Source organism: Megalops cyprinoides, chromosome 21 (assembly GCF_013368585.1).
Source record: "Megalops cyprinoides isolate fMegCyp1 chromosome 21, fMegCyp1.pri, whole genome shotgun sequence".
Classification (NCBI taxonomy): domain Eukaryota; kingdom Metazoa; phylum Chordata; class Actinopteri; order Elopiformes; family Megalopidae; genus Megalops; species Megalops cyprinoides.
The window spans coordinates 7,550,601-7,572,927 of NC_050603.1; the positions used below are offsets into that span (position 1 = coordinate 7,550,601).

The window sequence follows — 22,327 nt, forward strand, 5'->3', positions numbered from 1 at the left end:
AGCATCCCCGAGGAATCTTTTGACGAGCACGCCGTAACGCCTGAGCTCCAGGGTGAAATGTTCCGGGAAGCACCACAAGGGGACCAGCAGAGCCATCTGCCACCTACGCATTTGCCACCTGTATGTCAGCACAAGGCACCTGGAACCAATCAGGTAAGACAACCGGTGCACCTTTTGTCTGATTTCTAATTTTGATACGCTGTATGTGATGATATTGTAGCAGTTCTAATCTCATACGCATGTTTTTTTTTTTTTTTTTTTTTTTCCAGAAACGAGCTGAAACAGAGCGGAAATGTGCCATCCTTTAGAGGAAGATACAGGAGAGGATTAAAAAATCAAAATGTTTCAAATAAATTAATAATCATGCTAACAAATATATATATTAATTGTGAAGATTAATATGTACTTTAAAACTATATTTAACTATAAACATAAGGCTATGTAGTAATTTGCAGATTTGCAATTTGCAGACAGTTGTTAGGTATTTATTTGGCTGGTGCTTTTACCAGAGCAAAATTATTAACATTATTAAAATCCTCAGGGTAAGTGCTTTACGTGAGTTATATCGTCATACTTAGTATTCCTGGCTGCTTATTTGATATTTTCTATTCTTTGAGCACCGCTAGATTAGTGAGGTAGTTTCCATGTGGATCGCTGACAAAAATAATGAAAAACATTTATGTTGTTCCATGCAAAAATGGCTGGATATATGAAAAACAACCAATGTTTACAGTTCCATGTTATGTTTTAATCTGTAGATGGTTGACATGTAGATTCATACTTCAATGTATACTTTGTAGAAGTTTGCAGTTTGGAACACGGCCATACTGTTTCTTTTTCTTTTTTCTTTCCGTGAACATTACTGGGTAAGCTGAGATGAATCAAGTGTATGTTTTTGATGATATTTTTGATATAGATTGGATAACAACCTATAGCTCATGTGACGTTCATCACATCTCATCAGTTTTCCTGTATCATATGTACACAGTATAACGGGAATAATAACTACATTTACCTCCTTGTGATTAGCTAGAGGCCATTTCGATGCTCTCCTCCGTAACTCCTCAGCCCTACTTTAGTTAGCTGGAATTTAGCAAACATATGCCTCTCCAATCCATGGTCATCGAGGTAAAGTAACCAAGCAATCGATTCATGATCCAAGTGACATTGCTTGGACCCTAGATCGATTGCTTGGTTATATCGTTGTCGTCACAAACAGACAGCATTGCTTCAGACAGGGAGCGAAGTGAAGGGAGTGATAGTGAAACATAAAGAGTATGCAAACGATGAGCCGTAGTGAGCATTGTTTTCGACCCCAATGTTGGGAGAACCGTACGCATAGCTTTGCTACAGCATTGCAACGAGTTCATAGCAAGATCCCGTGGTCTACACCCTTTATATTTTGTGTCTTTATGAGGTTGACCCCGCCATCTAAAGTTACTGTGCAATGCATTCTGTACACCGGAACTACTTATATCTGCGATTATCTTAGGACAAACCGGAACTCTGTAGTAGAACCAGGAAAAGACGCGGGGTTCGTAGTAATCCACTCAGCGGTGATGTTTCATTTTCCGTATTGGTCGCGCGACTTTCCGGGACGGTGACAGTAGCCGGCGGAGTTGGCGCCAAGGTGGTGAACAAAGAGCCATCTACCTTTCTCTAGTTAGCTAATACTTCCCTACACTGGGGCTGACGGCGTTTCGTCATGGCTGATAAAGAAGGTAACTGTCATACGTCTTGCTTTCTTTGATGAAAAAGAGAATTAGCGGGTCTAGCTAATTTGAACAGCTGGTTATCTTACGGGCTCGCTAGCTAGGCTAACTCATGCGCCGGCTGTTTGACTACGCAGGCCGTCCAAGTCCCGCCAGGCTTGTGTATGTCGGCATGGCCAGCCAGTTATTGTCATTCTGAATGTCTTTAGGAATGCTAGCTACAATAATGATATTGGTTAGCCTCGGAGCTGGCTACAAGTTGTATTGGAAGCTGCTAAGTAGCCAGATATTGATCAAGCTTATTGAAATAGTCGCTTGTTTATCTAGCTGGCTAACGTTGTAATTAAATGACCGTAGCCACATAGTTACAGGGTAGCGAATTGGCTTGCAAGATGTGACTCGGTGTGGTAGGCAGCCAGCTAGCTAATTCTACTTGCTTGATGTCGTGGACGTTACGGAGTCACAACTTGAAAGTGAAGCTAAAACGACGTCTTATCAATCTGGAATTCAGTGTAGATAGCTAAAGTTGCTTAGCTGGCTGCAACCGTGACCCTCTTCTGCAATTTCGCCAACACGAGCACTTCATTTTAAATAATCTACCACGACTGACACTAAGATCAGTTTACATTTCCTAGTTACATTTATAAATATAGTTACAGCTAATTGTTTAACACAAACTGAACAAGTTGGCTGTGTGAAGTGCGCATCCATTCGCTGGTACAGGGTGTACAATGGGTCACCTTAGCGCGTCGATTGCCGAGGTTGGCGTTTAGTGCAGTCATCAGTACTGAAGCACGACTTTTCGTTTTGCAGCAGCGTTTGACGATGCGGTGGAGGAGAGGGTGATAAACGAGGAGTACAAGATCTGGAAGAAGAACACCCCTTTCCTGTACGACCTGGTGATGACCCATGCGCTCGAGTGGCCCAGTCTCACGGCGCAGTGGCTCCCTGACGTCACCAGGTATGTTTGACCTCCCAGTTCCCTAGGCCTAGAACTTGTAGCCAGTTACTTTGTTCTCTCAAATGATCGGGGTCATGATGCGGAATATTTAAACGTGACTCTTATATTACAGAGGAAGCAGAATATGTAGTTACGTTTTGTGGAGCTTCCTCTGAACCGCCACTGAGCACTGTGTGAGCAAACATAGACATTTCAATAGATTTCAGCCTAAAACAGAATTTGTGAAAGTGGTGCACAGGTAAAAGTAGATCCAGTTCGGAAGGTACATTGCAGGTAAGATCTATAAATCCACATTCACAGAACAGGCCTCTACTAATCCCATTGAATTTCTCTGTCACTTAAAGTCTACAAGTATAACTCCTTCAGTAAATGTACCAGTAATAAACATAGCAATAATACATTCTGCCTGTAAGGCACTTTTAATCACATTTCATTGAATTCCCTTCATAACACACCTGTGTTCTGTCCTGATGTGCTGGTACAGAGTTTGAAACAAAATGTCACTAATTAAGTAAGGGCTTCAAGGCTTTACTTATTACAAAAAGGATGCTGGAATGGCACAGAACAGATGGACAGCCACAGAGCATTGTTGTAGAGGTTATTGTTATGGAGGGAATGTGTTCTGGAATGAGATTAACGGAGGGAAGGTGTTCTGGAATGGGATTTACAGAGGGAATATGTTCTGGAATGGGATTAACAGGGAGTGTGTTCTGGAGTGGGATTAACAGAGGGAATGTGTTCTGGAATGGGTTTTAGAGAGAACATTTTCTGGAATGGGATTAACAGAGGGAATATCTTCTGGAATGGGATTAACAGAGGGAATATTTTCAGGAATGGGATTTACAGAGGGAGTGTATTCTGGAATGGGATTAACAGAGGAAACGAGTTCTGGAATGGGATTTAAGTGGGCTGAGTTAATGTGTGGTGGTGTTCCTTGGTAGACCTGAGGGGAAGGATTACAGTGTGCACCGGCTGGTGCTGGGCACACACACCTCCGACGAGCAGAACCACCTGGTCATCGCCAGCGTGCAGCTGCCCAACGATGATGCCCAGTTTGACGCCTCCCACTACGACAGCGAGAAAGGAGGTGAGAGACGCCTCAGACACCAGGAAGCCTGGCTCTTCACGCACCGCTGTTGAAATAGTGGGAGAAATTGGTTTGTGCTTCAGCCTCAGTTCATCTGTTCAGCCTGTTCACAACTCGTGTTAAAATGTAGCCTGCGGTGTTTGTGAAAAGTCTGGATAAATTTGGTCTGCATAATTTTGTATTTATTTTTCTCATTTTTTTTTCTATTTCTTGGTTGATGTAAAGACAGAGAATAAGGTGACATGTAACATCCTGCAGATTTCCTCATCGGAGAGGATTCGCAGGCTAACAGCGGATGCGTTGATGCATTCTTGGCAGAGCAGGCCTCTTTCCCGTGAAACTGAATGCCGTCTTCTCTTTGCTCGCTGCAGAGTTTGGTGGCTTTGGCTCCGTGAGCGGAAAGATCGAGATCGAGATCAAGATCAACCACGAGGGGGAGGTGAACCGAGCACGCTACATGCCTCAGAACCCCTGCATCATCGCCACCAAGACCCCCACCAGCGACGTGCTGGTGTTCGACTACACCAAGCACCCCTCGAAACCAGGTACATTACAGAGAAACATGCTGTCAAACGCCCCGCAACATAGCTATGGCTGCATTCAGTTTTTGCTATATTTACTTTAATAGGAGTTAATAGGAATATTTTCTTTAATAGGAATAATTACTTTAATAGGAATTCAGTAGGAATTCAGATCTCTCCCTCTAGCTAGCTAGATGGCTGAACAAGTCAAGTAAAATGCTAGCCACTGTAGCACTGATGCGACTTGCAACACAGACTAAAGCTTCTTATTTGTTCATCTCTCGCTAAGGAAGTGATGCTGTATTAACTCTTTGGCTATATTATTGTGGTTTCTCTTGCTGTGAGACAGTGTTTGGGGTCTCTAGCTTGTTGATGTAAGCACTTCAACAGTGTATTGATAGACATAAGTGGTGTTTTATTACCCATGTGTCCGCCCCCCTTTTTTCCCCCAGATCCCTCTGGAGAGTGCACCCCAGATCTGCGTTTGAGGGGACACCAGAAGGAGGGCTACGGCCTGTCCTGGAACCCCAACCTGAGCGGCTGCCTCCTCAGCGCCTCGGACGACCACGTAAGGGCCAACCTTCTGCTGTGCAGTAATTCCAGTTGTCAATTTTGGGGGTCAGATGTCACAGAATTAGCAAAGAGGGTGAAATAAGCAGGATGTCTCCACAAACCGGTGTGTCCTTTGCTCTCGTAAAATCACACAAAATGCTCAAAGTGCCTGCACTCTGGAAGCAGGTTGGGAGGTCAGCCTGTTCAAATCCCTGCAAGGAATGAAATTTAGCAATAAAAAGTAGAATCCTTATTTAAAAAAAAAAAATGCAGCAAGACATGTGAGAAGTTTTGACACATGTCGTGGCACTTACTTCTTTCAGCTGAAAGGGAAAGTGACATTTTTGTTGAAGTGAACACCACAGCCAGCTGTGGCCTTGAAGGGTTTGTTCCGGCTGCCCATTCGTGCGGCTGTAGGGGGGTTGAGGGGAGACCTCAGCCTTCTCACAGCCTTCGCCTCTGCGCTCTCAGACCATCTGCCTGTGGGACATCAGCACGGTGCCCAAGGAGGGGAAGGTGGTGGATGCCAAGACCATCTTCACGGGACACACGGCCGTGGTGGAGGACGTCTCCTGGCACCTGCTTCATGAGTCTCTCTTCGGATCAGTGGCCGACGACCAGAAGCTCATGATGTAGGGGCAGCCATCTGGCATCAGTTTATCAAGGAATGCTTAAAATGCACATTTCTCATGGCAGGATGTAGTAGAAGTAGTAGAAGTAGCAGTGGTAATGGTAGTAGTAGCAGTAGTAGCAGCAGTAATTGTGGTGGTATTATTATATTTAGCATAAGCCCTTATTCATTACAACTTACAGTTGTTTGCAAGTACAGTGTTAAAGCACACAATGCTAATGAGAATGCATGTAGCATTGTAGCTGAAATAAAAGATGCTTTAATGAGATGCTTAATAGCTTAAGTAGAATACCTTTAATAACTTAAAAGGAGTAAATGGATGTATGCCTCATCTGGTATTGAACGGATGTTGAGGTTACAAGCGGAAAGCAGCGCCAATCGAGAATTGTCAAGGATTAGAAGATGTTTTTTAGAACATGGTAACGCCTTGATTTTCTGCCTTTATTTATTTTTTTAAATTTCTGTGCGGGACCTTAGCTGGGACACTCGGTCCAACAACACCTCCAAGCCCAGCCACGCAGTGGACGCCCACACGGCCGAGGTCAACTGCCTGTCCTTCAACCCCTACAGCGAGTTCATCCTGGCCACGGGCTCAGCCGACAAGGTGAGCGAGGAGAACCGGTGGTGATAGTGGGCCTGCGGTGTTGCGGGTGAAATGCATTGTGGGAATGAAGCATGTGGGAACATTGCGAGGATGGGTCAGTTTTCTCAAGCCTCCCCTGTCATTACATTACCTCACAGTGGCATTTAGCAGGTGCTCTTATCAAGAATGACTTACATAGGTTACATTTTTTTACATGTTATCCAGTTATATAGCTGGATATTTACTGAGGCAGTTGTGGGTAAGGTGCCCACGGGTACAGCAGCAGTGCTCCAGCGGGGAATCGAACTGGCAACCTTCTGGTTACGAGCCCTGCTCCTTACCACTATACTAAACTGTCACCGCTTTTCAACACACCTCAAAATTCCCCATGAAATCCATACTACCATTATGTCTCAGCCGAGAGACTGCTTTTGTGAATCTATATCTGGCTTTTTGACCTGTTAAAGACATTAATGTTTACACAGATGTGGTATTTTTTTTTGTGTAATAAAAACATTTACCTGCATATGCAGAATACACAGTGTGTGCATGTGGAAAGCTCACCTCTGTCTTCTCTGCTAGACTGTGGCCCTGTGGGACCTGAGGAACCTAAAACTCAAACTGCATTCCTTTGAGTCCCACAAAGATGAGATCTTCCAGGTATGGCTTTGTGCTTGAATGTGTTTCCATGCCCAAGATAAGCAAAAACAAAAAAAATATATATGCATTGTTGTCTCATTTTTTGCCATACGTGCTCATGCTCTGCAAAATACTCAAGGCACATTTTTTCCTGCCACCCACATGTACTTATTGCTGTTTCCTAGAGTAATCAAGCTGTGCTCAAGGGTTCAGTGGCAGTGTATTACTGCATTACATTACATTACATGCATTTAACACATGCTCTTATACAGAGCACAAAGGAAGTTGAACCCACAACCCTCTGGGTACAGTCCCAGTTCCAGATCAGCATTATACCTGTACCTTTTAAATGTCTGTTACTTTGTTGGGTGTCACATTTATTGTGAATCCTTGTGACGGAAAGGATGATTTAAAGTATTGTTCAAGCGCAGTATGATTGATACACAGTAGAACAAAATTGGAGTCCTGTAGCTGACTTGTAAAAAAAATCCTCTCCACTGAATACCTCTCTGTGGCCTGCAGGTGCAATGGTCACCCCATAATGAAACCATCCTGGCCTCCAGCGGCACAGATAGGCGGCTCAACGTATGGGACCTCAGGTGCGTTTACCTTACCTTTCTTACAGGTGGTTAGATGGCCAGAATTTGAAAGATCATGTAGTAGACCGTGTAAAGTGAAGCTTTACGTTATGTGACATCGACTAGAATGATGGGATGCCCCTTTGGTTTCAGCTGTTGTCTCCTTCCCTTTCTCTCCCTCTCTCTCTGTCCCTCCTCTCTCTGCAGTAAAATCGGTGAGGAGCAGTCTCCAGAGGATGCAGAGGATGGCCCTCCTGAGCTGCTGGTGAGTACTCATTATATTATTGGCACTGGTGACATTTACATGTTACCCATTTATACAGCTGGGTATTTACCGGGGTTAAGTACCTTGACCAAGGGTACAGCAGCAGTGCCCCTGCTCTTTACCGCTATGCTACACTGCTGCCCACAACCTGATGCCACCTCTAGCCCTTGTAGCTGTGAAGAGCCTGTTGCTCAGACACGCACACAGGTTGTGATGTAGGGTGCAGGGTTTGAGGCCGAAAGGGTGGGTATGGTAGAGTTCCACACAGCAGGGCCCTCTGTGAACGCGCATAGTGAGATGCTGACCTGCAGCAGAAGGAGTGCGGAAACAGAAGTATGCGTCTGAGATGGCATTATCGAACCAAACTCAGTTTTATGAATTCTAGTCCAATGGGTGTTTTGATTACCTGCAAGAGTGACTGTTTACCTAATCATGTAATTGTAAAATTGTTTGACGTGATGAGTTTGCTTCAGAGAAACGAGCTGGACCCCTTCATCTACACCAAGATATGTGTGTGGTTGCGCGCACGTGTGCATGTGTGGGTGCGTGTGCACATGTGTGCATGCATGAGCATGTGTGTGTCTGTGTTCACACAGCGTCCTGACAAGTGTGCTCCATCTTTCTCAGTTCATCCACGGCGGGCACACGGCTAAGATCTCCGACTTCTCCTGGAACCCCAACGAGCCGTGGGTCATCTGCTCCGTCTCAGAGGACAACATCATGCAAGTGTGGCAGATGGTAAGAATCATGAGCACATTCACATGCATGCACGCACCTACATACACACAGTCATGCAGGCATACTCATTGCAAGTATGTTGTTGTCAGCTGCTAATATTTTTCAAAGGCATCATCACAAAAAATAGGTCACTTTAACTTGCCTTTAGCTTTTGGCATGATTTGGCACAATTGGCACAGATAATTATGCAAAAGTCTTATTTGTAGACAGTGCGATAGAAGCCATCTATGCATGCAGGTCTTTTTAAGCCAACATCCTTCAGCTCAGTCCCCTTTCAGTGAACTGACTCCTGTAGGACATTACAGCCCTCCATCATTCTCTCTGCAAGGTCGTCCTCCAAGTCCGTATCTGAGAATGATTGTTTAGGGTGGGATTTCCGTGCATTGTATTTCCTCTTTACGTCATTGGCTGTCATTGGGCTTTGAAGCTTGTGGTTGTGGTTGGATTAGCCATTATTTATGATTGTCAGATGGTAAGACGGTAGGTAAGACAGGCAGACTGCCACAGCCAGCACTCTCCAGGTGTTGATACAGTGGAATCTGGATAAATCAGACTTGGGAACCAGGGGAAATGTTGCTTAACTGAACTGTCTTATTATGATATAAGCTGGACATTCGTCCTCGATTGGAGTATTAGCAGGTCGCATGTAGCAGGTGTATTCACTGCAAAGGTCTGCATCCAAAGGTAAGGAAAGTTAGCTGACCCATAGTCCTTCTGGGATCTGCATGAGGCCATAGGAGAACACCAACCACTCCCTTCTAGAATGTTCCCAGTGTTCCGTCCTTACAGCTGATCCTCGGGGCTCCAAGCTGTCGGCACCTACTGCTTGCGTAGATGATTGTGACATGCCTTTTCTGCGGGTCTTCCAGGCAGAAAACATCTACAATGACGAGGACCCCGAGGGAGCGACGGACACCGAAGTCCAGGGCTGAAGAGCTGGCCAACCCCAACCCCCCCTCCTTGCCGCCGCCCCTTTCGAACATCACTGCACCATCTGTAGTGCTTCGTACCCCATACACTCAGTGGCACAAAGTCAATGCATTCCCACCCACAGCAATGACGGAGGGACCGAGGCGTGTGCATTCACAGCATAAAAGACTCAATTTATTTGGTAGCGACGTCCCTCCAACACTTTTCTACTAGAATATAAAAAGGTATTTTTTTAAAAACAGGCTGATCTGCGCCTGCTGTTTTCGAAAGAGTTGAAACGCTTGTACATGCTATTAATAGAGACCAGTTTAAGCTCCTTCCTCCGATGGCTGAGTGATATTTAAGCTCCATTGGTAATTAAGGATGAATGCATTTCTTTGCTCGTTAGAGCAAGCTGATCCCAGTGTTAACAGATGAAATCGAGCTAGTTTTTCTGGGTGTGCCATTGAAGGACAAGTAGCCCGCATATTGGTGTGGTCATTTTCCATAGACTTAATAGGAAGGAATATTTAAACATACAAATGCAAAAGCAGTGTTTGCCAAGTTACTGATAAGCAGAGAATCCCCTTTCTATTGCGAGTGCGTTAGCAGAGATGAGACGGCTGTTTAAACCTGTCCTTCCCTGCTCTCTGCTGCCCTTGTGATTGAAACCAGGGTTTTAAATTTCCAAGAGTCACGATTAATAAACAGTCTCCTCCAGTACTATTTGTATGCTTTTTTTTTTTTGGTTGGTTTTTTTAATATTGTGATATTCATGTTTGAATTTTCTGTGTTTTTGTCTCCCGTTACCTTCCAAACCAGTTGTATAAAATGCATTCGAATAATAAAGTGTTTTTTTTTTTTTTTTCTATCGACATCCAGTGGTGTGCTTTATTGACCGTAGCGCGGTATGTTGTCCCCTGGGTGGGATGCCCCACAGTGAAGGCTTGTTAAAGCAGCTGAAGCTATTTTGCCTTTTCGAGTTCTTAAGGAGAAGAAAAAATGGGTTATTTAAGCCATTATCTGTGTGAAACAGCCTCTTTGGAGAGAATCGTTCAGTCATATTCCCTCGGTGGTGGGAGTAAGCTTCCCATGGAGGTCTGCACAGCCCCTGAAAAGGGAAAATGAGTAAGTACGTTATTTTATTTTCTCTTGGGACGAGCTCTGAAGATTAGTCTTAATAGAGGTTGTTCGGCAGTTAATGTGAAACCCATGAATATTTTCATGAGGCAGTAAAGTGCCAGTAAGATTCAATAAAGTAGAAATACACTTTGGCTCCTATGAGAAAGTGAGTCCCAGGGGGAAGAGCTTGGATACGCCATCACCCCTGTCAATGAGCTTTTAACGAGTGCGGTGTGTCCGGGCACTCTATCCCCGAGGGTTCATTTTCAGATATGAAGTGAGCATTTTCTAATGACAGTTTCTCATTTCAGGCTCCAGGTGGATACAGGTATTACGGTAAAAACTTAAGTGCGCCGCAGATGGAGCACTCTATGAAAGGTGCACTTCTATGATCTATGGTCTTCTATGTAAAGGGAAGGAATACGGAGTGGAGCGGTATAACCCGATGCTCACCTGTACAGCTCCAGTTCTTTGAGAAGGCTGCCGTTGAGGGTTTTCATCTCCTCAGTCTTCTTCCTCTGAAGCTGAAGTTCTGTCTTCAGTTGCCGGCTGCTCTCCTCCAGCGTGTCCAGGGTCTCCTGAAGGAAACGGGAAGCGACAGAAAGCATCACCCGATGTTCCACGGGAAAAGGCGGCCGGCATCCTCACCAAATATCTGCACAGATTACGTAACTTTCTTTGTCCCGACTAATGAACGCTGCCACATTTCAGGGCCTTCGGGAAATTTGGCAACCTTCAATTTCCAACCCTCTTTCATTTCAATTTGTTTTTGTTCCGAGTGCCTCAGCCTTTGCCTTAATTGTTCTCCCCCTTGTCTATCACGGTACATTCCTCTGTCTGCATCCTCCCCTATTGTGATCCCTGTATTCCTCAATATTCCATTCCCCTCATGTGTTATAACTTTGCCTGAGCTTTTGCTGTTGTACATTTCCTTATACCAGATGTGGGTAGCCCCAGGCACTGAAAGCAGCCAGTGTGATTTCCTGTCCGAACAACGACTTCAGCTTAAGATGGGAGACTGAACAATGGCAGCAGACACTATGCCTCTGTGTGATTGGCGACTAACCCTGGCGGTATACGCTGAAGCATATGAATATTTGTTCTTCTTCGTTCTGAGATGCGCTCAAAGACTGCTGGTCCATCTATCTGTCCCTATGAATGTGACCCCCCCTATCCAACAGTCCACGTCCTGAATTTAACCTTACAGCCTCACCGTTGACATTTTACACCCCCTCCTACGTCTTCCCCCTCCAGCGTTTTACTTTGTCCGGCCAACTGTTGAAACGTAGTCATGCTGCGCTTCTAATATTGTTGACTCCTTATGTGGCTTTTTTGCTTGTGCTGCACTCTGCCTCACTTGTAAGTTGCTTTGGATTTGAATAACAGGTAAAATGAATGAATAAATGGGCGGCAGTGTAGCATAGTGGTCAAGGAGCAGGACTCAATTCCCCACTGGGGCGCTGCTGCTGTACCCTTGGGCAAGGTACTTAACCCACAATTGCTTCAGTAAGTATCCATAAATAGCCTTAATAGAAATGGATAACATTGGATAGATAACACTGTAACCGCTGTAAGTTTCTTTGGAAAAGACCATCAGCTAAATGCTGTAGTGTAATGCAATGAATAAACTTACCCTGTACTGGCCCACGGTCTCGCTCCTCTCCCTCTGCTTCAGAGCTATCTTCTCCTCCAGGCAGGTCCTCTGGAGCCCCAGCCGCTGTGCCTCCTCTCTGAGCGGCCCCAGGCGCGCCCGCAGATCCTGGGCCTGGGCCCTGGTCTCCAGCAGGGCGTCGGCAGCCGCCTGCTTCCTCTTCCTCAGGGCCTCCAGCCGAGGCTCGTACTGGTCCTCCAGGGCCTTGATCCCATCCTGCAGGTAGGCCCGTATGTCCCAGGAGGCCTGGCGGTAGGTGGAGAGGTCTCCCTGCGCCCGCTCCTCCCCCAGGCTGTCCATTCGCCCCCGCAGGGCGTTGAGGCGGTTCTGCTGGGCCTCCCGCAGCTGGGCCACCTCCTCGGTGAGCTGCTGCACCTGAGCCTGGAGCTCGCCCTGGGTGAGAGAGTAAGAGCACGGGGTCAGAGAGGGTGGGGTGCTCAAACCTGGATCCAGGAGTGACAAATTAAAAATAAGTGAGTTTGACACTTGATATTAACGTACTCTGCGATACTCAATATGCTACAGAATGGGAGTACTCTAGTACCTACTCATGAATGGATTGAATGGATGGATACACAATTTGGATCCACTTATGTTCTGTTGTGCTGTAAGTGGCTCTGGATAAGAGCGTCTGCTAAATGAATGTAATGTAATGAATTGGGAGGAGGAGGGATGGAGTGATGGGGGGTTGTGACCTATGCCCCTAGTGGTGTGAATGAGAAATTGGAAAAGGCAATGTGGAAATGTGATATCACGCGGTAGCATCAAATTGTCATACTTTTTAACAGTAGTGTGCAAAATGCCTGTTTTGCATAGCTTAGTTACACCAAATAACTGTATCCCTTACTTTGTCCCAAAGCAGTTTATATTTCCTTCAAGGGGGGGTGAAGCCAGTATGTGGGTGGCCAGTGAGCTACCGTTAATGTGAACCTCTTTCAAAGTGTCAGCATAACACACCTACTTTGAAGTCACCATTTCCTGACATATGACTGGGCATACCAGCTATTACACATCATACCGTGTAATATATTTACATCACTGCTGACATTGGAATGTCAGGGTATATCATTACATTACATTATTGTCATTTAGCGACTTACATATGTTACAGTTTTATCCGTTTATACCAGCTGGACATTTGCTGAGGCGATTGTGGACTACGCCGCTGCCATATATGAGTGGTATATCTTTACCTGTACAACGGCAAATTGCTCCAACTCGCGCTGCTGCGTTTCCAGGGCAACCCGGCTCTCGGTGCAGTCCCGGACCGTGACGAACAGCTGCCTCTTCACCGACAGCCTCTCCTCCTGCAGGCTCCGCCTCTCCAGCTCCGCCCGGGTCAGCTGCCTCCGGGTCTCCCCCAGCTCCGCCCGCAGAGCCTGCACCGCCTCCGCCATGGGCGCCTCCAGCTGCAGCAGCTCCTGCACCAGCTCGTCCCTGCGCAGCTCCAGACCTGCCACCTCCTCGATGCAGCCCGCAAACTGCACCCCCAGCTCCTGCACGCCCACCTCGCAGTGCTGCCTCACCTCCTCCACGCACCCCTTAAGCCGGGCCTCGATATCCTCCACGTAGCTGTCCAGCTGAGGGCCCGGCATGTCCGCGCAGCCTGACCCGGCCCAAATGTCCTCCACGCTGCCGCTGGCCTGCGTCCCCGTCTCCCCTATCCGGCCCTCGAAAAGAGGCCTCGTGTCTCCGTATCCCCTGAGCTGGATCCCCAGCTCCTCTATGCACTCCTCGATCTGAGCAGCCAGCTCGTCCACGCTGCCCTTGGGCTGGGTCCCCACCTCCTCCACGCAGTCCTCAAACTCCTCTCCCATCTCCTCCAGGCGCCCCCTGAACTGGGCTCCCAGCCTGTCCATGCACTCCTCAAACTGGGCCCGGAACTCCTCCACGCAGTCCTCGAAGAACTCCAGCTCCTCCATGTCGCCCCCCTCGAACTGCACCCCGGCCTCAGGCAGCAGGGTCTCCCCGGCAGGGTCCTCTCGGAGCCGGGCTGCTGTGTCATCCATGGCCTGTCTGACGGAGAGGAGCGTCACACTCCACCGAACATCATAATGTGCGAGTACCAAACCAGGGCTCCAAAATCAGACTCCACTGCCTACACACCGAGGAACAGACAGAAAAAATACACAAAGGAATGAGAGGCATTTGCAGGCAACTGTCGTGGGCAACCTGCCAAGCCGTCATACGTGGGCAGCTGGTCAAGAAGACCGTTATGCACAAAGATGTAGCCGTTTCCCTGCCATGGTGGGGGTAGTCGTACTGTATGTGACCAAGCGGACTGAAATTCATGGAGAATAAAGTGCGACAGAGTCTGTTTCAGGGGACCGGAATTCACAGTTATCGTTTCAGAGGCATTGGGGCATGGGCAAAGACACCAGCTGCTGCGAATGGACGGTCGGCGTGGAGGCTGCATTCCGATGCAGCTACGTCCTCCGTAGTTCTGCGTTACTCACGGGAGGGACTGTTCCAGAATTAACCTCACATGTCCAGACTGTAGAAACCTACATAAACAACCCATAACCGCTTCAACGAACACGTTTCTCATGTCTCTTAGCTGATTAATGAGAGAAGCGCAGCATCTTCAGATATAACGCGACCTTGGATGGCAAAGTGCTTGCCTCACAGTGCAAAAATTAGCTCTCAACAGCTGGGTGAAATCACTATAAGTAGATTCTCTGTTTAATGTCACTTGTCACACGTTAAAAGCATTCAGCAGCTCCCTAAGTAAACGACACACAAGTAATGCTGTATGCGAAGTCACCCATTACCAAACATTATTTACACGTACAGCTAATGTTTTGAGTGAAGAGCACGTATTGCCACTCAAATTCAGACCCAATTCCTTGAAAAACTCAGACCAAACGCTACATTCCCCTGAACCTTGGAGGCTAAATGCATCTGTTTAAGACACTCAGAGCAAACTCACCCAACAGCAGAGAATTCCTCTCCTCCTGTTCCCCTCTTTTCCTAGACCATAACCGAAGCCTCAATGCCGGCGAGCGGACAGGACTTCCCCTTTTTCTTGTCGCCCCGCGTGTTGCCTGCCGTCTCCAAGGCAACACCGAATCTATTTGCGTTTATAAATAAACGGCGGGAGAAACACGACCCCCCGGTTGCCTGTGTCCTTTTTCTCACCCGGCCCTAACCCCGCTCCACACCCCACTACCAAACCCAGCTCACAAGACCATCGGAGAAAGACTCACAGCACCTACTGGAAGCTGAGAAGTGGGAGGGTTTTCAACAAAGCCTAGACATTATTAACGTCTTTGCTGACAAGTCTGACCTATATTTAGTTAGTGCACAAAGAGGAAAGCATTGGCATTGTCCCACCAGAGAAGTGGATTAATTATGTTAATGACTAAACTGGCATCCTGATCTACTGCCATCCAGCCCTGGACTGAAGCTAAGCCAAAACAAGTTTCTTTTATGTAAAGGTCTACAGGCCAGGGATTCCGGTCTCATCTCTATGTATAATCAAAGCCACTTTAAATAAATTTCATATATCATGGCCCACCTTCAACTGGATTTTAAAACTCAACACTGAAGAGTTCTGTATACCTAACCTGACATTTCTTTTGTATTTAGTTTAGTATGGATTTGGTTAGCTGAATTAATCACATATGTCTTTCTTGATTTAATTTAGTGGAAAATTACATTTACAATTACATTTTTTTTTATTTCACATCATTCTGATTAGCTGATTAATTCTGAAAACTGATTAGCCTTGTATCATCAATTTTTAATTATATAATTGCTCATTTAATAGCTCAAATATTCAGCATTCTGCCATCTTCAAAAGCAGTATGACATGGGTAACTAAATAAGGTTTGTGATGTGTAAAAAATGCAGCCAGTAGAAAAAGGGTGTTTCTCAGCCAAGTGTTACCGTAGTTGCTAATACTGTAGTTGCTAAGTGTGTGACTTATTTTCAGTGATTGCCATTTTCAGTCAACAGAGTAGCAAGAATGAAACACCACATAGTGGGCACTAGATGGCACTATAGTGCCATTCCCAACCTGGCAGTTCAGTGAACTCAAGTATTATTTCTGTTCCTGTTTTGGTTCTTTTGCTGTCAGATTTTTTTCTTTTTTTTAGGTGAACATAACTTCATGATGAGTGTATTTAATCATGTAAATTTTCCTTAAATTCCAAGCTTCCAAGCCAGCCTTATAAAAGGCCTTATAAAAAGGCCTTTCCACCATAGGTTTGACAGCTTTAATAGCTTTCGATGTGTTTAGATACACTGATGAGTCAGAAGGAGGTACAGACAAAGGTAGGTTACTGTTTTTCTTTGAAAAAGGCATGAGACACACTATCGCCAATAACTGGTCATCAAAGCACATCAGAGGCAATACCTTTATCTGATTGGCTGCACCACTTCTGTTTATGCCTGACAATAATTTCAATAATAATCCTCATGTTTTTTACCCCATCTAATATGCATCTGGATATTTTTGGTGAAATACCTTTGCTCTGTATAGTGTTTAAATTCAGCATCCATCACGGGACTGGAACCCACAACCTTCAGGTTCAAAGTCCAGTTTCCTAGTAGTGTGTCTTTACCACTGCTTTTGTCCAGGAGTCAGGATCTCTTCAAATCTCCTGCTGCGCTGTGTTGGGCCCTGAAACTGTGAGGATAAATCTTACCTGCTCTAGCCAGGCAAATAGATTATGTCGCACCTATGGTGAGTAATAAGTTCCAAATGAGTTCCATAATCATATGAGATTAAAAATGCCATGGTTCAGATACTTATACTAATGTAGGCTGAAGGACTCCACTCAGGAAAACAAGTTTGAGAACTGGCTGCAATTTTCTGTGAAAGGGTTGGAAGGCGAGGGGCGTGAGACTTGGATGGTTACTTCAGTCTAGCTTTTGCGGATACAGATATTTACGACCATTTGAGTAGGAGTGTGGTTTTGGCCATAAACTGTAGTTCATGGGGCATAATATCGTCATGTTTCTCAGCCAGTAGAGGGCTGACTCTGGATGGGGGACTGTTCAGGCCAAACATCCCAGGTGATGTGAGGTGTTATAGAGTTAGCCCATTCATTATCTTCCTTTAGCCTTGTTTTTTCTGAGCGGAGTTCCTGGTTCATTAACTCAGCTGATTGGCCGCCGCCCAGACTGCTGTAGTTTAAGCTGCAAGCGTCGACTGAAGAGATTAACTCAAGAGGTTGAGGGAGGGGGGGGGAGAATCCTTCCCTTCATCCCAGGCCAAGCCCAGAGGAGGTCGAGCTCCTCTCTGCTGATTTCACCAGGAAGGAATTTAGACGCAGGTAACACAGTGCATCTCTCTGGCTCTCTCCCTCTCCTCTCCCTCCCTCTAATCTACCTTTCCTTTCATAACTCTCTTTTTGACTGTCTATGTCTTTCTTTCACCCCCCTCATGTTTTTTCTCTATCCATTCTTCTCTGTCGTTGTCCCCACCCCCACCCCGCGTTGCACTCCACTCTTACACTCCTTCCGTTCCCTCTTTCATTTCCATTCTCATTTATCTCTTTTCCTCCCTTCTCTTCGTTTGCCTTCCTTTAACTGAAGTACCCAAGAAAGAGGGAGAGATGAGGCCGAAGCGGACATTTCGGCTGTTACATATTACCAGGCTCTGCTGGTGGTGAAAGTTCTGCTGCCACTTTGATTATCTCTGTGGCGTTTCCCCGAAGTGCGGGGTAGAGATTAAGACATGGGCCGATCACGGCAGAGCTGTTAATGACCATTCAATCGCCAGCTAATGACCGTTTGAAAGATGCATTTCTATGTTGCCTTTCATCTCTCATAAATGACTTCAAACACCCTTAAAGCAAGATGGGGGGTAACGCTCTTCAGCCACCACTAATATGAAGCAGGGCAATGGTGGCTATTTTGTGCCAGAACATTCACCACAGATTGGTTGGAGAGTCAGGGGTATTTGGAAATGAAAACACATAAGCACTGTTGAAAACAAAGCAGCTCACTATATAATGATGGACACAGAAATAAACAATGAGAACAGGAATTTCTTAAAATGAAAGGGTAAAAGCATACAGTTGCCTGTGATGAGAGAATGTTTATGATTTGAAAATGTCAGGGAGGAGTGGGCAGTGGGCTAGTGTGTGTGATGTCTGCCTGTGATTAAAGAGGGGCTGTCTGGAAGGTCCACAAGGCTTCTTGTAATCGGTTTTCATTGCGTAAAGAGGTATTTAGACATATTTGCTTGTGCGTGAATGTGCCACCTTGATCGTCACCCCACTGTCCTTTCATCAACTAATATGGGCAGGGACAGAGTGTCAGTGTGCATGGTGGACCACCTGGGATGATGTGTGTGTGTGTGTGTGTGTGTGTGTGTGTGTAGTGGGGGGGAGGGGGCTCCATCCCTCCCCAGCTGTGGTTTGTGTCTCAACATTGTGTGGGCTTTTCAGATATCTCAGGGCAAGGCTATCACTAATGCTCTTTACTGTCTTGCTCTTGTACTCAGCTATGCAAAGCCAGACAAAGGGAACTTTGGCCTGTCTAAAGAAGATTCCTTTAGCCACTTAGCACCTGAGTATTCACATGCTCCATTATCTGAGATGATCTTAAAACATGGGAGACATTTTTAGCTACGTGATATCGGCCCCGCTACCTGCAGCTGGCTTTATTGGCTCCAGCATCACAAGAACCTCTCTCTGAGACAATTTAATTATTTTAATGAAATTTGGCTCACAGGAATCTTTGGACAGGCTACTCCTGTTTGACTCACTGTGCTGTCAGGGTGGAATAATTCCGCAGGTCTGGCTGGGAGTGCTCATTTGAAGCTGTTAGGGCATTTTTAGCCAGGCAAATTCCTCCGCTGACCCACAGGCGAGAGCCAGTGTCAAAGTGTTCTCAGCCTGCGTCAAGTTAGTCCTCAGTGAATTACAGCTGAATGGGGGGTTCTGGGCCAAAAAGAATGACCAAAAAAACAATATGTTTGCAGGCAGAAACGACTGTGAAAGAAAAGAGTTATTAAAATGCAAAAGAAAAATGAAAGGGAAATGAGTCTCCAAACTGAGTCTCATCAGTGTAGTTCCCGGCTGCTCCACAGTACCTGGCCTGCGTCTGTGTTTCTCATAAATGGGCGTGGGTAGCTGATTTAGGCGTTCTCTGTAAATGGCTTGCCTTCTCTCTCAAAAGTGGGAGGAGACTCCGAGGCAAGGCACTAATTAGTTGAGCTGCTGAGGTACTCCCACGGGCCATGGAGGGGTTCTGGGCCAAGGAACTGGCACATCCGCTTGCCACTCTTACGTGACCCACGATCGCTTTTTCCCAGATTTCAGCGCTTTCTCTCACATCGTTATCTGAATGCCGTCACCCAGACTGTTTTCCCAGATGATTTCCCATTGTCGCCCCCTCATTATGTTTCTATTATTAGGCATGAATAGGTACAACAGGAGTCTGTACTCTCAGATCCCTGTGAGAAGCACGGAGCAGAAATTACAGGGAGCTTGTGTTCTCCAGTATTCTTGTTCTGTGGGTAAATTCCTCTCTGTGTAGCAGAATTACAACCCCCCCCCCCCCCCCCCCCCCACACTGTACCCACACACATGCTCTGCTCACCCTTTTATGTCCTCCATCTCAACCCTACCCCCCCCTCCCTCTCCTTCCCTCTCAACCCTCATCTCCATGGATACCCGGAGAACACAAGGGGCTTGCTTAACATTAGTCATTTGCATTTCTCTTTCGTCGACCCCCAAGAATGTGCCCCCTTAATTGAAGAGGCGGGACCCCCATCCGTACCGGAGCCCCTGGTGGTCACAAGGCTGTCTATTCACCGCCTGAAAAAAAATGCAAACAGGCCCTCTGCAGGTGCTGGAGAAGGCCTTGCTCTGTCTCCCTCTCTCCCTGTAAAAGTGACTGCCTTAATAAACTCACACTCACTCAGGAATGCTGCAGCCTTCCTTGGCAAAAATAAGATGGTGCAGAATGACGACTTGATAGCACAGCATCATCGCTCACATCTCCAGGTAACGAGAACATGTTTTCCACTTCATGTCAGATCCTTCTCTGTTGTTATGTAATTTGAGGTTTTTTTTTTTTTTTCTCTCATGCAAATTCATTTCTGTTGGGTGAGTCTGGAATAATCCACTATGTGGATTCTGTGTGGTTCTCATCATTAGTACAAACCTTAGCCGCCAGTGTTGGCATCATCAAAATGCAATGCTTAATATTTAATGATGTGGCGCACATTTACACTTATTAAGCTGTGTATGATTCGGGTGGCGTTATGCCCTCTGATTACTGACTGGAAAGTAAAGACAGAGCACTATTCCAGTGGTGAAAACAACCCCCATGAACACACTCACCAAGCCTGTCTTATCAGCTCTCATTCCAGCTAATCCAAAGACAGTGTGTACCGTACACAAAAAAAAAAGAATACAGTCGCTGTGATTATTACTGTGGGGAAGTCTGGTATTGTTACGCATATAGCCTCTGCAAACACTCTGAGATATTTGCTCTCCCAAAATGGACCCAGATGAGTGCCATGCTCGGTGCAGTCCTGGGGCCTTGTCACCTGTGAGACGTATCCTTCCTTTTTTTTTTGTCTGTTTTGTCTCTGCTGATAAATCATTGGTCTCTGGGGGTGCTCTTAACATTTGGAAAAGCAAACATTTATTTGAGGCCTCCTAAGTACCACCCCGCCCCTCCCAACCTGACCCAACCCCGTGCAAAAAAAGTGCCTCAAACTCCCCTGGTCATGCTTCATAAATCTGTTCTGCTGGCAGAGCCCGAGAACATTCTTCCTCTCAGCCAATTGGAGCATCCCGTTCCCTTTAGACTCTTCGCCTCGCCCAAACCCTCTGTTGTCCCCCCCCCCAAAAGCATATTGGAGTGTTTTATGCGGACTTGTTTGGTGACATTGAAATGGAAAAACGCAGCTTCACACTGACATTTTCACAGGGTACAGCGAATGTACACTGTTTTAGCCGTCTGTCGCGGGCCCTTCACACAAGATTGTAATCCAAGAGCGCTCAAATGGGGGTGACGTCATGCATCACTCACATGGCCAGGAGAGTGAGGAAACTCTTGTTTACACGCCCTCGGTTTTTCCGTCTCTCTGTATTTGATGTTTGTGCAAACTGGGCTTTGAGCCCCGGGGGACCAATTTGTCCGGGGAAGAGGTGCCGTTCTAAGGGCCTGTGTCTGTCATAATATTTCCATTGTGCGGATTAAATATGGTGCCGGGGGGGGGAAGTGGTCGCCCCGTCCCACTGTCATTCCCCTAGTGCTCGGAGCACACGGGCAGGCAGGAAGGTTCACCTTACTGACTTTTCGGCGCTCGTTAATCTGTCCTGGCCGTGTCCTCAGGCGGTGGTCTGTTCGGCTAACCTTTGCGCTGTGGAGCTCTCCAGAAAAACAACCATTCGTCAAAATCAGAGACAGTGGAAGGTGACCAGATAAGGGCTTGCGGGAAGTGCCGGCAGCCTCGTATACGTGATCTGTGACATTACGCAACAGTTTTCCGTTTTCACTGGGGGAACGTCTCAGACTCCCTGTGACCACTACAGTTTGGGGGATCTTTTATGTAACAACAAATGCACTGCCTCATTCTGTCACATTTCTTCTGAAGCAAACTCCATTTGTTCCCATTACGTGTCAGAATGTCTCTCTGGGTGTTTCACTGGAGAGGTGAACAGACACATCCATTTAAGGTTCGGGACTTGGACGGCCCAGCGACTGACACCTGCTCTGTACCTGTGGCTTGAACGCAAAACAGCTCCCAGGTTGACTAACTAACAGGTTGAGATTTGGCTGCGATCCTCATCCAGCAGCAGACAGCATTCACGGGAGAGAATGGTGATGAGAGGGGGAGACCGAGGGGTTCTGGGGGGAACAGCTGTGGTTTTCCTCGCGCTCAGAGTGCGCTGTGCTCCACTTTACCCACAATGCACTGAGGCACAAGCACACCACTTACTTTGTGGGCTGTCCAGTCTGTCAAAGCAGACCGGAGATCGTGGGATCGGACGGATGTGCGGACATCACCACAGCAGCCCTTTGGGTAGAAATAAAAAGACCAAATAGTACGATTCCTCCCCCATCAATCCCTTGTTAGATCTAGCAGCTGGGTGATGGACAGGGAAGAGGCGGACATAGTCAAAATCCAAAATAAAATATACATTCCTGTGCCTTCAGTCAGCATTCATTCAGATTTACACTACGGTGTTTGGAAGGGTTACCCCTGAGGAGTGACACTACAGGCCTGTATGTTCTAATAGAGACATTTATTTAAAGTATCGGTAGCGTACAGAGCACCACGGCTGATCATATGACACCGCAAGTTGCCGGAGAACAGGAAGGGGCAGCTGGTTATACAGTAACTGCTTTGCTATGATCATCAGCTGCTGGGGGAAATACAGATATAGCCAGCAAAAATGACTTCATT

At 46.5% G+C, this 22,327-nt stretch overlaps 2 protein-coding genes across 2 annotated transcripts; one reads left to right on the plus strand and one right to left on the minus strand.

Annotated features, from left to right (window-relative positions):
• Positions 1 to 1,573: 1,573 nt before the first annotated feature.
• Positions 1,574 to 10,182, plus strand: rbbp4 (retinoblastoma binding protein 4). The gene is made up of 12 exons (XM_036555635.1): positions 1,574 to 1,721; positions 2,526 to 2,673; positions 3,615 to 3,760; positions 4,132 to 4,305; positions 4,734 to 4,849; positions 5,305 to 5,465; positions 5,942 to 6,068; positions 6,630 to 6,707; positions 7,209 to 7,285; positions 7,472 to 7,529; positions 8,157 to 8,267; positions 9,137 to 10,182. The coding sequence occupies exons 1-12, from the start codon at positions 1,706 to 1,708 to the stop codon at positions 9,197 to 9,199; spliced, it is 1,275 nt and encodes a 424-aa protein (XP_036411528.1). The 5' UTR covers positions 1,574 to 1,705; the 3' UTR covers positions 9,200 to 10,182.
• A 35-nt stretch (positions 10,183 to 10,217) lies between these two features.
• On the minus strand, positions 10,218 to 14,891 carry sync (syncoilin, intermediate filament protein). Its single transcript, XM_036555631.1, has 5 exons — positions 14,879 to 14,891; positions 13,143 to 13,961; positions 11,932 to 12,342; positions 10,752 to 10,876; positions 10,218 to 10,287 (listed from the first exon to the last, which is right to left on the minus strand). The coding sequence occupies exons 2-5, from the start codon at positions 13,956 to 13,958 to the stop codon at positions 10,236 to 10,238; spliced, it is 1,404 nt and encodes a 467-aa protein (XP_036411524.1). The 5' UTR covers positions 13,959 to 13,961; positions 14,879 to 14,891; the 3' UTR covers positions 10,218 to 10,235.
• Positions 14,892 to 22,327: the final 7,436 nt, after the last annotated feature.

Excerpts from the sequence above, each read along its gene's own strand:
- rbbp4 (XM_036555635.1), top strand. Across the intron at positions 7,286-7,471 it reads CTCAACGTATGGGACCTCAG|TAAAATCGGTGAGGAGCAGT; the intron begins GTGCGTTTACCT and ends CTCTCTCTGCAG. Across the intron at positions 8,268-9,136 it reads TCATGCAAGTGTGGCAGATG|GCAGAAAACATCTACAATGA; the intron begins GTAAGAATCATG and ends CGGGTCTTCCAG.
- sync (XM_036555631.1), bottom strand. The coding sequence starts at position 13,958 with ATGGATGACACAGCAGCCCGGCTCCGAGAGGACCCTGCCGGGGAGACC. Across the intron at positions 12,343-13,142 it reads AGCAATTTGCCGTTGTACAG|GGCGAGCTCCAGGCTCAGGT; the intron begins GTAAAGATATAC and ends TCTCTCACCCAG. Across the intron at positions 10,877-11,931 it reads AGACCGTGGGCCAGTACAGG|GAGACCCTGGACACGCTGGA; the intron begins GTAAGTTTATTC and ends CGTTTCCTTCAG.